Source organism: Canis lupus, chromosome 5, assembly GCF_003254725.2.
Source record: "Canis lupus dingo isolate Sandy chromosome 5, ASM325472v2, whole genome shotgun sequence".
Lineage (NCBI taxonomy): Eukaryota > Metazoa > Chordata > Mammalia > Carnivora > Canidae > Canis > Canis lupus.
In genome coordinates, this window is record NC_064247.1 from 54,513,730 (window position 1) to 54,527,277 (window position 13,548).

Genomic DNA, 13,548 nt, shown 5'->3' on the forward strand with positions numbered 1-13,548 from the left:
CCCTCTCTCTATGTGTGTCTATGAATAAATGAATAAAATCTTAAAAAAAAAGTGGAAAGCCTGTGAAGTCCCAGGGTAGATTCCGACCGGAAAGGCTCACTGCCGGCGGCCGTCCCACTCCAAGAGCGGGGCGCCACGCCACGCCACCCACGCCGCGCCAGGCTCTTACCATAGAGTTACACCTCCCCAAGTCCTAGAGGGGACTTCCGGAACGGTAATTTACTCCTCGCTGTCCCGGTCTATCTATGGTCGTGGAGGAGAGCGGGGCTCTAGCTCCCTCGCTCAACTTCCGGAAGGCCTGACCCGCGCGCCTGGCTCCCCGTGGGAGCGGCTCTCTGATTGGCACGGCGGCCAGGAGGCGGGGCTTGGCACCCCGCTGGCGCAGGCGCGTTGGGCCGGCGCGGCGGGCGCGCGGGCGGGCGGCGTTGACTGCGGCTCGGGCTGGTGAGCTTGGGTGGCCGCGAGGATCGGGCGGGCCCGGTGGGGCCGGCGGGGTGGAGAGCGCGCTCGGGCTCGGGCTCGGCTGTGAGCGCGGAGACCGAGGACCGCGGGGGCGGCGCGTCCACGTGCATCCCGTCGCGGCTGTGCGGCGCGGTCGCAGTCGCCTGAACTCTCGGATGACAGCGCTTCCTGCGTGGAGGACCTCGGGCCTTGGGGGCCACGGCGTTCCTGGGAGCGCCAGCCCTGCAGGGACCCGCTGGGAGCGCGTGGGGGCCCGGCCGACGCCCCCTCCCCCCATCTTACGTGTGGGGAGACCGAGACCCCGAGACCGAAGTTGGTTGAGCAGGGCCAGCCGGCCAGTGAAGGCCGGGCCGCGTCGGGAGAACGAGGTCTGGGGCTCCTTTGCTGTCCCAGACGGACACCGTGGAAACCGGGAGGCGGGGAGCTCCTTCCCGTGCTCCTCTGCTCCTCTGCAGTGACCTGGCCTCCCCGAGCTTGCCTCTTGGGTGAGCTGCGCAGGAGGGCAATAGCTAGCACGGTGGCGCTCGCTCTGTACCAGGAGCCTCACGTACAGCTTTGCTGGTTGGATTGCAGGCCCGCGTCAAGTTCACCCTGCAAGAGGCCTGTGCCTCGAGCACCCGAGCAGCTGCTCCGTGAAAGTTTGTTGAATGAATGACTGAGTGACTCAGAGGCTCTTTGCCAGAGTCTGAGGTGCAGGACACATTAATTCCTTTTTTTTTTACTGGGGGCACCTGGGTGGTTCAGTGGTTGAGCATCTGCCTTCGGCTCAGATGGTCATCCCCGGGTCCTGGGATCGAGTCCCACATCGGGCTCCCTACGAGGAGCCTGCTTCTTCCTTTGCCTATGTCTCTGCCTGTGTGTCTCTTATGAATAAATAAATAAAACGTTTTTTTAAAAAAAGATTTTATCTCCTACAAGAGAATGCACATAAGCAGAGGGAGCAGGAGAGGGAGAAGCAGGCTCCCCACTGAGCAGGGAGCTGGGTGATGCGGGACTCCATCCTACGACCCTGGGATCATGACCTGAGCCAAAAGCAAATGCTTAACGGATTGAGCCACCCAGATTGCCAGGTCCCCTGACACATTCATTCCTATACTGCTTTCAAGGTACTGTCTGTAGATAACCTTGAACATTTGAGACGAGTAATTTATTCCCCCATCTTTGTAAGCTGAGGGGTCTGAGGACAGGGACACATTGGGGGTGAGGACAGAAGGCTTAAGGCTTTTATTTAAACTACCTGGATAATTGCCGCATTGCACTCCTTCACTTTGCTTTTCATTCACTTTTGATCAGCAAGCGTTATTAGTAGTAGCCCAAATATTAGGCGTTGTGCTAGACCCTGAAATCTGACAATATAGAAAATATCATGAACTCCTCATTTGATGGAGGAATAGGACGGGAAGCATTGCTCACTCCCAGTGCCTGGGAACAGCAGTTTCTCAGAAAAGTTTTTGAAAATTATTCCGGTGCAGTAGACTATGAAGAGGTGGGGGCACAGAGAAGGAAGTGATCATCTCTGTTTGGAGGGGTTGGAGAAGCTTCTTGCAAAAAGGAGCCTTGAATGATGCAGCTGACTGGGGTGAAGCTGGCCTCTTCGGGAATGATGAGCAGTTTGGAGCATGTTAGGAGAGTGGTAGGATAAGAAGCTGGAAGCTGGAAGAAGCTGGAAGTGTGTTAGAATCAAAATATGAAGAGGCTTCCTCTGGAAGTACCATTTCAAAAAAATTATGATGGGGAGCCATTAATGGGTTATAAGCAAGGGAGTGATTGGATTAACTGTCTTTTTAGCTGTAATATGGAGACAGGACAGACGGGTTCAAGAGTCATTCAGTTCAGTCATTGATGGGCATGTATTGAGGATCAACTATGTGCAGGCATCATGTGGGATGTTACTTGGAATAAGACAGATATGGTTACTGCCCACGTGGAGTTTATAGTGCTTTTCCCAGAGTGGTCCCTGGACCAACAGTAGCAGCATCACCTGGAAACGTGTTGGAATTACAGTTTCTCTGCCCACACCCCAGGCCCACTGAATCAGAAACTCTGGGGCTGAGGCCCCACAATCAATGTTTTAACAAGTCATCCAGGTGATTCTGTTGCTCACTTAAGTTTCACAACCACTAGGCTACTGTAATGGACCAAGCAGTTGTGAGGAGCTAACCCAGGGTAGAGGCAGTAAGAGCCAGAAAAGAGGGGGGTGGACTTGAGAGGAAGATCAAAGATGGGCTCGTCTGCTTTAGGAGGAGTCAATGGTGAAGGAGTTTTTGGTGTGGGCCCCTGGCCTGAGGTGGGACCTGAAATGAGGAAGCCGGATGTGAACCATGTGTTCTTAACCTTCGGGACCTGCACTTTTCCACTCAGGCACATTAGAGCTCTGTGGTAGTGCCTCCCAACCTGCCTCCGGCCACAGGCCACGTAGATGATAATATTTGTACCGTGCATGGGGGAAATGGGTGAGGCTGCCCGAGGTGGCAGGGGACCAGCCGGAGGCCTTGAAGCCACTGGGAAGCTATGGGGGGCCGCCCAGGGGTTCCCCAGAGCTGAGAGGAGTCAGCAACCCATTGCCAGCATACTGCAGGGCAGCCCTACTTCATGGGAGATGCTAAAAGGTAGCGGCGCTCGCTGAACTTGGCAATATAAATCAAGAACCTTAAAAGAGTTCATATGTGTTGACTCAGTGATTCCATTCCTGAGAATCTCTGCCAGATGTACAACAAACAAACAAAAGCCTTCTGTTCATTGTAGATTATATATAACAGAGAAAATGACAACTCTCTGTAGTAGGAGAATCATGTCTGATATGCTCAGTAGAATGTTGTACTGTCATCAAGAATGTGAGCATTTTGTAGAATCATAGAGAAACACATATGCTCGTTCAGAAGACAGTGTCTAGGAAAGCCCTGCCCCATGCTGAGTGGCAAGCAAGTTAGATGTGGTCCTTGGCCGCAGAGCTGAGTGTCCGGGGGCAGCAACCCGAGCGGTCACTCTGAAAGTGATCAGCTCTGAGAGTATGGGTTGCTGTGGGAGAAGCTGGCCTTCTGGGCATGGGAGTGGGACCAGGAAGGCATCCTGGAGGACAGGATGGTGATCCCAAGACTGGGGGGATAAGTCGATGTTGGTATGCAAGGGGCACATGTGTTAAAGAGTGAGCATGGTACAGCTGGAGCGTAGAAAGGGCTATTGATGAGGCCAAGCCTCAGGGGGCCATCAGCCAGCTCGTGTGTGGAGAGGTTCAGAAGCTTAGACCGGATTCTAAGGGCCGCAGGAAGTCCCTCGTGGCTGCAGCATGGAGAATGGATTGGAGGAAGGCAGCGATGGAAGCTGGGGCCCAGGGTGGAGGCTGCTACAGTAGCCCAGGGGAGGGATGGTGGTGTGGAGGTGGGGAGGAGGGACAGACTGAACAGCAAGTGAAGGGGCAGGATGGCAGGGCTGAGAGGGTTGGTGCGTGTGGGCCATGAGGGGGCAGAGTGGATGAATCCAGGTTTCTGGTTTGGGCTTTTGGTGCCATTGAGAGTGATAGGCTGCACGGAGGGGACGGGGGTGGGGAAAGGAAGGAAGGTGCTAAGTGCCTTCCGGGTGCATCGTGTTCTCCAGGAGACAGTCGGATAGGTAGGTCTGGAGCTGGAGTGCAGATGTTGACTCAGGGTCGTGAGCGTGAGGCCTGACAAGGAGCGCTCTGAGGAGGAAAGAGGCATAGACACTTAAGGCAGGAGCGGGGTGGAAACATGGGCAAAGGACAGAGCTTGCAAAAGAGACAAGGGATCGTCAGCAGCAGTTGTGTCCAGGCTGAGGGATTCGAGTTGGTTTCCTTTTCTTTTTTACTTGTTTCTGTTTTTTTCCCAGTTTTCTGTAGTAACCATAGCAAACATTGATGGCACTCATAGAATGTGCCAGATACTATTCTAATAACTTTTTATAACTCTTCTAAATCCCCACAACGAGCCTACAAGATAAGTCCTGTTGAATTACCATTTTGCAGATGAAGAAACTGAGCACAGAGGGGTTAAGTCACACATCCTGGGCACAAGGGTGTAGAGTCGGCAAGAAGCCCACCTGGAGTCAAGGCTGCCTGACACCAGAGCCAGGGCCATCCCCAAGCTGTGGTGTCTCTCCCCAGTATGCTGTTATATTTTTATAAATGGGAAAGTACTGATTTTCTTTTAAACAAAGGTAGTACTTGAATCTGCTAGAAAATTAGAAATGAAAGGGTTCACATCTGCAAAATTGATGGCTGGCTTAGAAGTTTGTTGGGGTCCCGACTGAGCTGGCTCTGTGTCGGTGTCAGAACACAGTTAACGCGGATCTCTGCTCGGCTCATTTCTCTCCAGGCGCAACTGCCACTCTGTGCTAGATGTCATGGAAGGGCTGCTGTCAAGATGCAGAGCACTGCCCACCCTGGCCACCTGCAGCCACCAGCTCTCTGGGTATGTTCCTCACAGGTGTTACCACTGTGACCCCGAGAGAGGGAAGCGCTTGGTGTTATCCCGCATGTTCCAGCCCCAGAACCTTCGGGAAGACCAGGTGCTCTCTCTCGAGGGCAGATCTGACGACCTGACCTGTAAGAGCCAGCGGCTGATGCAGCAGGTAGGCCTCATCTACCCGGCAAGCCCCGGCTGTTATCACCTCCTGCCTTACACCGTGCGTGCCATGGAGAAGCTCCAGCGGGTGATAGACCAGGAGATGCAGGCCATCGGGGGGCAGAAGGTCAACATGCCCAGCCTCAGCCCAGCGGAGCTCTGGCGAGCCACCAACCGGTGGGACTTGATGGGCAAGGAGCTGCTAAGACTTAGAGACCGACATGGCAAGGAATACTGCTTAGGACCCACTCACGAGGAAGCTGTCACAGCCCTGGTCGCCTCCCAGAAGACACTGTCTTACAGGCAGCTCCCATTCCTGCTGTACCAGGTGACGAGGAAGTTTCGGGATGAGCCCCGGCCCCGCTTCGGTCTTCTTCGTGGCCGGGAGTTCTACATGAAGGACATGTACACCTTCGACTCCTCCCCAGAGGCTGCCCGGCAGACCTACGGCCTGGTGTGTGGGGCCTACAGTAGCCTGTTCCGCAGGCTGGGGCTGCGGTGCATCAGGGTCCAGGCGGACGTGGGCAGCATTGGGGGCACTGCGTCCCATGAGTTCCAGCTGCCGGCCGACATCGGGGAGGACCGATTTGCAGTCTGTCCCAGCTGCGGCTTCTCGGCCAACATGGAGACACTGCGCTTGTCGCAGACCGACTGCCCGGCCTGCCAGAGCCCACTGACCGAAGCCAGAGGCATTGAGGTGGGGCACACCTTTTACCTGGGCACCAAGTACTCCTCCATTTTCAATGCTCAGTTCACTGACGCCCAAGGAAGACCGTGCCCGGCTGAGATGGGCTGCTATGGCCTGGGCGTGACTCGGATACTGGCTGCCGCCATTGAAGTGCTGTCCACGGAGGACTGCATTCGCTGGCCCGGCCTCCTGGCACCTTACCAGGTGTGCCTCATCCCCCCAAAGAAGGGCAGTAAGGAGGAGGTGGCCACTGAGCTCACAGGACACCTGTACGACCTTATTACAGAGGCAGTGCCGCAGCTCCGTGGGGAGGTGCTGCTCGACGACAGGACCCATCGAACCATTGGAAACAGACTGAAAGATGCCAACAAGTTTGGGTACCCCTTTGTGATCATTGCCGGCAAGAGGGCCCTGGAGGACCCTGCACATTTTGAAGTTTGGAGCCAGAACACAGGGGAGGTAGTCTTCCTCACCAGAGAAGGAGTCACGGAATTTCTGAGCCAAGTGCAGGTGGTCTGAAAGCCCCCGAGCCAGCCCCCCCCCATTCTGCAGCCTTGGCGTTCATATTAGTGCTGCCTTTTCCTGCACTCCCTTCCAGGGCCAGTCTCTCCAGAAACAAAGCAGCTCGCCGAAGATGGGAGCGTGTTAGGGAAACCGACTTTTATCCAGTCCTTTGTTCACATTATTTATATGTGAAGTCGGTGGTTCCATTCTCTGGACCGGCCATACTGCCACATACCATTCCTCTAGTCCATTGTGAGGCTTCTGTTAGGAGGCAGAGGGGCAAGAAAGAGCTGCTCATCCTGGCCCTCAAGTGAGTCACTTCCCTTCTCTCTGCCGAGGTTCCCACTGGGGGATGGCAGTGGCCAGTGGCCAAGACCCTTCCAGATCCAGCAGTCTGACCCCTGGCCTCTTGCTGCATATGGTGTGGACAGTAGGCGCACCATCCCTCCTCCCCCTGGACACGTCCCTTCCCCTGCTGGGGCCTTGGACTCCCCATCTGTGGCATGAGAAGGTGGAACTAGATCCATAAGGTCCTTACAGCTATCACTGGCAGGTTCCACAAGAGGTTCAGGACAGGCAGATCTGGTTCCTCTCCTCCTCCAGAGTCTAAGCTACACGAAAGTTGATAGAATTAGCTAATGGCTCCAAAACCACCTCCAGAGAGCTGGCTCTATCGGGGCGGCTTAGCGCAGAGATGGTGTTATATTGATTGAATAAAGTCAGACTCCTGGGATGAGCCTTGCATGCTAAGGTGGAACGGTGGTAATGCCTGCCATTTTAGCCGGCAGCGGCTTCCTACCTGAGACTCTGCTTGCCTTTCTTTCTCTGTTATTTCTGCAGTCCACTCAAAAAAAAATACACCCCACCTATGCGGTGCTCCTGGACCTCTGCCTGCCCCTGCACTCTCCCGTTCCACTTTGATAGCATTGATTCTTGTCTGGCGCACACACAGCTCCTTGTTCAGTAGGCTCACCTCTTGTGGTTGACGGTCAGTTCCCTGAGGCCACCGTCCTAGGCCGATACCCAGCATACCGCACTTCTGGTCGCTGCCAGTTGTCCCACCTGCCGAACAGCTTCCTAGCGGCGTGTTATTGCTACGGCTGTTACTGCCCGAGTAGTGCATGCCTGAGCACACAGCAGCAGGTGTCCTGGTTAACAGGACGGGCCTCAGGCCTACCATTGGCTCTCTGGGCCCAGCATTCAGGCCAGGACATGTGCATTCTAAGAGCAAGCCTAGAGAGGTAGGATTGTAAGTCAGGGGACCTTCCCCTCAGCTACACATTGGTCCCACACAGTTCTGCTTAGGGCCTGGAGTGTGGCCTGCGCATCGTGCAGTTTAAAGCTCCGTAGATTATTCTAACGCGCACAGTCGACTCATGGTTCCCAGCATACTTCTGGGCGGCAGCTGACCCTGAGCTGCTTTGTAGCCGGGCGTTTCTTTGAGTAATGCCCTCTGTACATCATCAGACTGATGGGATCTTTCTGCTTTTCATGGTCTGCTCATTCATTTGTTGAGGGCCTGCTGCACACCACTGTGCTGTGAGGCATGTTCGTGTATCATGTTCAGACCTAATGCTCTGCAAGGTGGGTGCTCTTCTCCTTTTACAGATGAGGAACCTGAAGGTCCATTCAACAACTTCCTCGAGGATGCAGAGCTACTGAGCATCAGAGCTAGAATCCGAGTATTGACCAGCACAGCACCATGCCATTCCTGTTAGGACTGCATGGCCTCTGCTCAGACAAAAGTGATTCCAGTAAATAAAACTGAATTATTTATATCTTATCTAGTCACGTCAGTCTCAGATAGATGAGAAATTAGAATTTGTGCGGATTGGTGCTTTAATATTTTTAAAAATTTAATTCTTATTGACGTATAGTTGGCACATAGGGTGACATCAGTCTCAGGTATACACTGTAGTGACTCAAAAACTGTTATGCTGTGCTCACCACAAGGGTGGCTCCTATCTGTCACCACATGCTGTCACCGTACCATTGACTAAATTCCCTGTGCTGTGCGTGTTATCCCGGTGTCCTCTTCGTTCCATTAACTGGAAGACTGTACCTCCCACTCCCCCTTTTTTTAATGTTAAATTTGTGCTCCATAAGCTGATTTACGAAAGCTGGAAGGCTAGCCAAATGTAAGCACTTTTTAAAACCAGATTCCAGGAATAGAGAACCGATTAACTTTAAACTGTTCGTGAGTGTCCGAGGTACAAGATGATTTGAGGATGATACAGAATCCTGGAAGTTTAGGACAGGAGGACTCCGAGCCCGCCTGTCCACCCCTCATCTCACAGATGGGAAGCAGGCCTGGAGTGGGAATTAACCTGCCACATGGCATCTGGCTGGCGGAACACCGGATCGCAGGCCAAGCGCTGCATCCCCTACATCAGGCTACCTCCCGTCAGTCTTGTTGCATCAAGAGAGGACTGGCTGGATCAGCCTCTAAACTACAAAAGCCTTGTTGGTACTGTCCTTTATTTTCCAAGGGAGACAAATACAGGGAGTATAGCGATTGCCCAGCGGCATGCTGAGTTGAAACCCAAGTGTCCTGATTCCTAAGCCAGCATGTCTTCTAAGAAGCCAGGGGCAGAAGGATACGGTGGAAAGATCAGAGTCTGGAAGAAACATAATCCTAGACCCACCATTTACCAGGGATAGGATCTTACACAAATTCCTTGGCCTTTACGGGTCTCAGCTTCTTCATCTGTAAGACATGCTCATGGCAGGGCATCTCCCAGGGTAGTCTGGGGTTGCCTGAGCTTGCTTACATTAAGTAATTAACCCTGTGCTCCCAGGAAACACCTTCATGCCAGCCGAGGTAGGCAATGGCACCACGGGGAGCTCAGGTTCCGCTAGTAACATATTAAGATATGATGCTTTACAACCTTCCTGGGGAGTGCCTGGGGCCATAAGTGACGCCCGTGGAATGGCTCCATCTCCTTAGAGGAAAGACAGATATTCAAACTGTGTACCTTACTCTCTCCTGTCCGAATTTGCCGTTACCTCTTGCCATAAGTAGATGAAATGGGGACGCTGGCAAAATCACAGGTACAAGATGTATTATCATTTCTCATTCCTTGGGGAGATCTAGAAGCAACTGGCTGGGAAATATTTAACAGAATTAATACTTGGGGACAAAAGCTGTGCATATCAAAAACCATTGTATAAATCAAGCTTAGAATGTAAATCAAGGGCGCCCTTAATATTCTGTGTTTTAATGGAAGGAACACCTGCTGGGCTATCAATAAAGGCATTTTGCAGAAATCCATTGAAATTGTCATTTGCTTAACTCCTTGAGTACCAGGGAGCTTTACAGAGTTCCCAGCATCCATTTCTATGCCAAGATGCCAGAATGCTTTTTGGAATGGATGGCTATGCATCCAAGGGCATGTAAGGTTTTGTTCTAGAGTTAGGAAAAGTTTTATAATGTGGAAAATGGGAAACTTTTTATGATGTTATTGCACACTTAGGATATGCTTAAAAAAAATCAAGATGCTGCACTTAATTGAAAACAAGGACCTAGGGGGGCAGCCCTGGTGGCGCAGCGGTTTAGCGCCGCCTGCAACCTGGGGTGTGATCCTGGAGACCCGGGATCGAGTCCCACATTGGGCTTCCTGCATGGAGCCTGCTTCTCCCTCTGCCTGTGTCTCTGCCTATCTCTCGCTCTCTCTGACTGAATAAATAAATCTTATTAAAAAAAAAAAAACAAGGACTTAGGGATCCCTGGGTGGCGCAGCAGTTTGGCGCCTGCCTTTGGCCCAGGGCGCGATCCTGGAGACCCGGGATCGAATCCCACATCGGGCTCCCGGTGCATGGAGCCTGCTTCTCCCTCTGCCTGTGTCTCTGCCTCTCTCTCTCTCTCTCTCTCATAAATCAATAAATTAAAAAAAAAAAATGAAAACAATGACTTCATAGTGATCCACGTGAGACATTGGAGTCCCACTGCCTAGGCCGCTTGATAGCTGTGCAACCTGGTGCGAGATGCTTCCTTGTGCTTTCTCTGCTTCCTCAGTAAGAGACAACAGTGCCTGGCTCATAGCAGGGCAAGTGGCAGCTGCCCTCATACTAGGCCAGGTAGCCCTTCGCATGTAAGGGGGTGGGTAGAGGAGGGTGCGTGTGGGCCAGCAGAATTTAGTGCAGTGTTTCTCAAACAGGGGCCCCTGTTCAGATACCACTGTGGTACAGGGATGCTGTCCACTGCTACTAAGCCAGCTGCTCCGAAGGCTGCTAATGAGCTTCCATAGTTAAAGCCTAATTGCCCCTGGCTAAATAAAACTGTAGGGCTAGAAGAGCGAGGAGGAAGCACCTGCTGGTTAATGGTAACTGAAGTCCGGCCATTTGCAAGGGAAGAACTTGTTACCCAGGCTTACCCAGAAAGCTCGTGGGCTGACGGGGTGTCAAGTGCTATGGGGAGTCCGCTGCGGGCAGTCTGGCTCCACAGACTAGACTCTTCTAGCCAGGCAGTTTGCGGATGTTGCACGACACTGAATGCCAAGACTACCACAACATTGCCGTGAACAGGCAAGGGCCGCCAGGTCTCATGCCAGCTCCTCCAAGGTAGAGGCCCAGTCTTGCTACAGATAACTCCTGAAGGGCTTAGGGGAGTCGTGGATTCAAATTCTAGCTCTGCCTTTCACTAGCTAGCTAACTGGGTAAGTTACTTACCCTCTCTGTGCCACTTTCCTCCAGTAAAATGGTATGTAAACTACTTGCCTGCTGCCAGTGTCAGGCAGGGTAAGGACTTAGCCAGTCCACATAAAGCACCCTGGAACAGTCTAGCATATCCTGTGTTCATTGGATGGCAGCTGTTATTGCAGCCAGGCCATTTATGCGTTCCCTGGAATATGCCTTGCCTTTGTGTGCAAGGGGGGCGGGGGGCGGAAGGGAGGGGTCCTTCCAAAACCCACTCGCCACCCCTCCCGTCCCTCTCCAACTTCATGGCCCATATCCATCAAGTGTGAGGTCTTCCACCCTTAATCTGCTTAGAATTCATCACCCCTTCCTCTGTGCCATCAGTCAGTAATTAGTTGTACACCTGCTATGTGCTGAGCAGGTGCTTTGCTAGGTGCTAGCAGTACAAAAGTACACAGCTCAGGGACCTGACTCAGTTTGCAAAGTGGGAGGAATATCCAGTAAGCAGACAACTAAAATGCAGTGTGGCAGGTGTACAGGTGCGGGTGCCTCAGGATGTTTGAGTAGGGGGCCAGGAGGACTTCCTGGAGGAGGCAGCCAGGCCTGATTAAAGACTAGAGAGATGTTAAACAGGAGAGGGAGAAATAGTTGGGGGTAGAGGCAAGGGTGCACGTGAGAGTAAGAATGCTCCAGGCAGAGGGAGCAGAATGTGCAAAGGTCTGAAGCTAAGGGCATGGCATGATTGGAGAATGCAAAGTGGTGTAGATTGAGCACTTAGTTTGAGGCAAGCTGTTTGTGGGTATCATATAGATTAATTCATACAATACAGCACCTGCATGAGGTAGGTGCTATCATGCTGTTTGTGTTATACATGAGGAAACTGAGGCACAGTGCCTGAGTGCCTGGGGCCATCCGTTAGTGAGTTGCAGGGATGGAACTGAAGGCAAGGCAGCCTAGCTCCAGAGGTGAAACTCAAGGCACTGCACCTTCCTGCTCATAGCAGAACTGTGTCCAAGATGGCTGGGCTAAGGAGGTTGGAGAGAGGAAGCCACAGGGGTGGTTAGGGACCTGGAGGGACTTGAGTGCCATACCAGCAGTGCTGATGAGGGAAGGGGGAGCAGTTTCCAGTCCAGGTGAGATTTATGACATCTACTCAATAGTGTGACCTTGAGGGCAGAGGCTACCTGATGCACTTGGGCGGGTGCCAATTAGGTTAAATGTGTATAAAGCAAATGCAATAAAAGGAACACAGAAAAGGAGGGAGGTGGGTTCTGGAGTGAGCTGCGTGGGTTTAAATCCTGGCTCTGACATTCACTAGTGTTAAGACCTCGTGTCCCCATCTCCTATATAAAATTGGGCTCATAGGCCTGAGCACATGGCTGTCGTGATGAAGGGAAAGAATCCCGGTATGTGGTTTGCACAGCGCCAGAACTCCATGTTTCTCATCTGTAAAATGAGGCGGCAGATGGCTGAGTCTTTGAGGGAGCTCTGACTTGGTTCTGCTGGTGTCCCAAGTAGGGACAGGTCGCATGCCTCATGGGACCCACCTGCCTGCAGGGGAGAGCTGGGGTTTACACCCAGGCCAGTGGGACCCCTGCTCCTAACACCAGCTAAGCTCTAGCCCTGGCCTCCATGGCCAGCTCCTAAGTTTGCGCTCCACCCACTCCCCTGGAGGGAGACCACAGAGGATAACAGAGGTCAGAGGAGGCAGGGCCCATGGGCCAGGGAGGCCCGAAGCCTTCTTGGAGAAGGTGCAAGACAGGCAGCTGGGCTTGAGCCTGAAACGCCAATGCTAATGCTTATGTGTGTACAGTGAGTCCTCCAAACAGAACTGGTTTTTTTCATTAGTTCTTTCCTTCATTTGTCTATCCATTCATTAGCACACACACACTGAGCTCCCTGTGTGTCACACTCATTGTGTGTCAGGCCCGGGCACTAAGATAAATCTCCATCTGGCCTCTGCCCTTTGGAAGTTTTAGTGCAGTGTTTCTCAAACTAAGTATTATCGACACTTTGCCAGATAATTCTTTGTTGTGGGGGGCTGTCCTGTGCCCTCTAGGATATTTAGCAGAATCCCTGGCCTCTACCCACTAGATACCAGGAGATCCCACCAAGTTGTAAGAACCCAAAGTCTGTAGACATTAACAGGTGTCCCTTGAGGTGCAAGTCTTCCCTGTTGAGAATCACTGGTCTGATGTTACCATCCAGAAGTGCGATGGATAAGCCTGTGGTGTGTGGACTCAGTTTACAAATGGAGGCTCCACACACTCCTTCCTCACAGGCACAGCAAGTCAGCAGCTGCCAGGGTCCCAGCTGTGGTCTACGGACTGCCATGCTAAGTCACTCTCCTCCCTTTTCTGCTTCTGCCCACCCTAGCTGGACAGAGGGGCAGGGCCTGAAGCTGGCTGATAACCGGGTTTGCCAGAAACCCAAAGGAAGGACTGGGGGTAGGGATGAAGGTCCCAGAACTTGGTTTCTCAGGGGTGTCCAGGCAAGAGCGGGGTAAGCAGTCTGTTTCACAGATAAGTCAGGTGGCAAACTGGGACCTGCCCTGCCCCAGGACAGGGAGACTGCTGCCACACGGAGCCCTGCACTGCCTGCTAGAGTTGCTGCTGTTGGGCCTCTCACACAGAGTGCTGAGTCAGCAGCTGGGGAGAGAATGGCCTCAGTGTGGCCTAAGCC

The 13,548-nt window shown here is 52.8% G+C and overlaps 1 protein-coding gene across 3 annotated transcripts; it reads left to right on the plus strand.

Moving 5' to 3' along the window:
• Positions 1-381: 381 nt before the first annotated feature.
• PARS2 (prolyl-tRNA synthetase 2, mitochondrial) lies at positions 382-9,502 on the plus strand. Of its 3 annotated transcripts, none has more exons than XM_025427742.3 (2): positions 382-444; positions 4,791-9,502. In XM_025427742.3, exon 2 carries the CDS (start codon positions 4,819-4,821, stop codon positions 6,244-6,246), a length of 1,428 nt encoding a protein of 475 aa, XP_025283527.1. In that variant the 5' UTR covers positions 382-444; positions 4,791-4,818; the 3' UTR covers positions 6,247-9,502. The 3 variants fall into 3 exon arrangements, with proteins under 3 accessions (XP_025283527.1, XP_025283528.1, XP_025283529.1); XM_025427743.3 differs by having other exon boundaries at positions 399-1,152; XM_025427744.3 differs by lacking the exon at positions 382-444 and adding an exon at positions 465-947.
• The last annotated feature ends 4,046 nt before the right edge of the window (positions 9,503-13,548 follow it).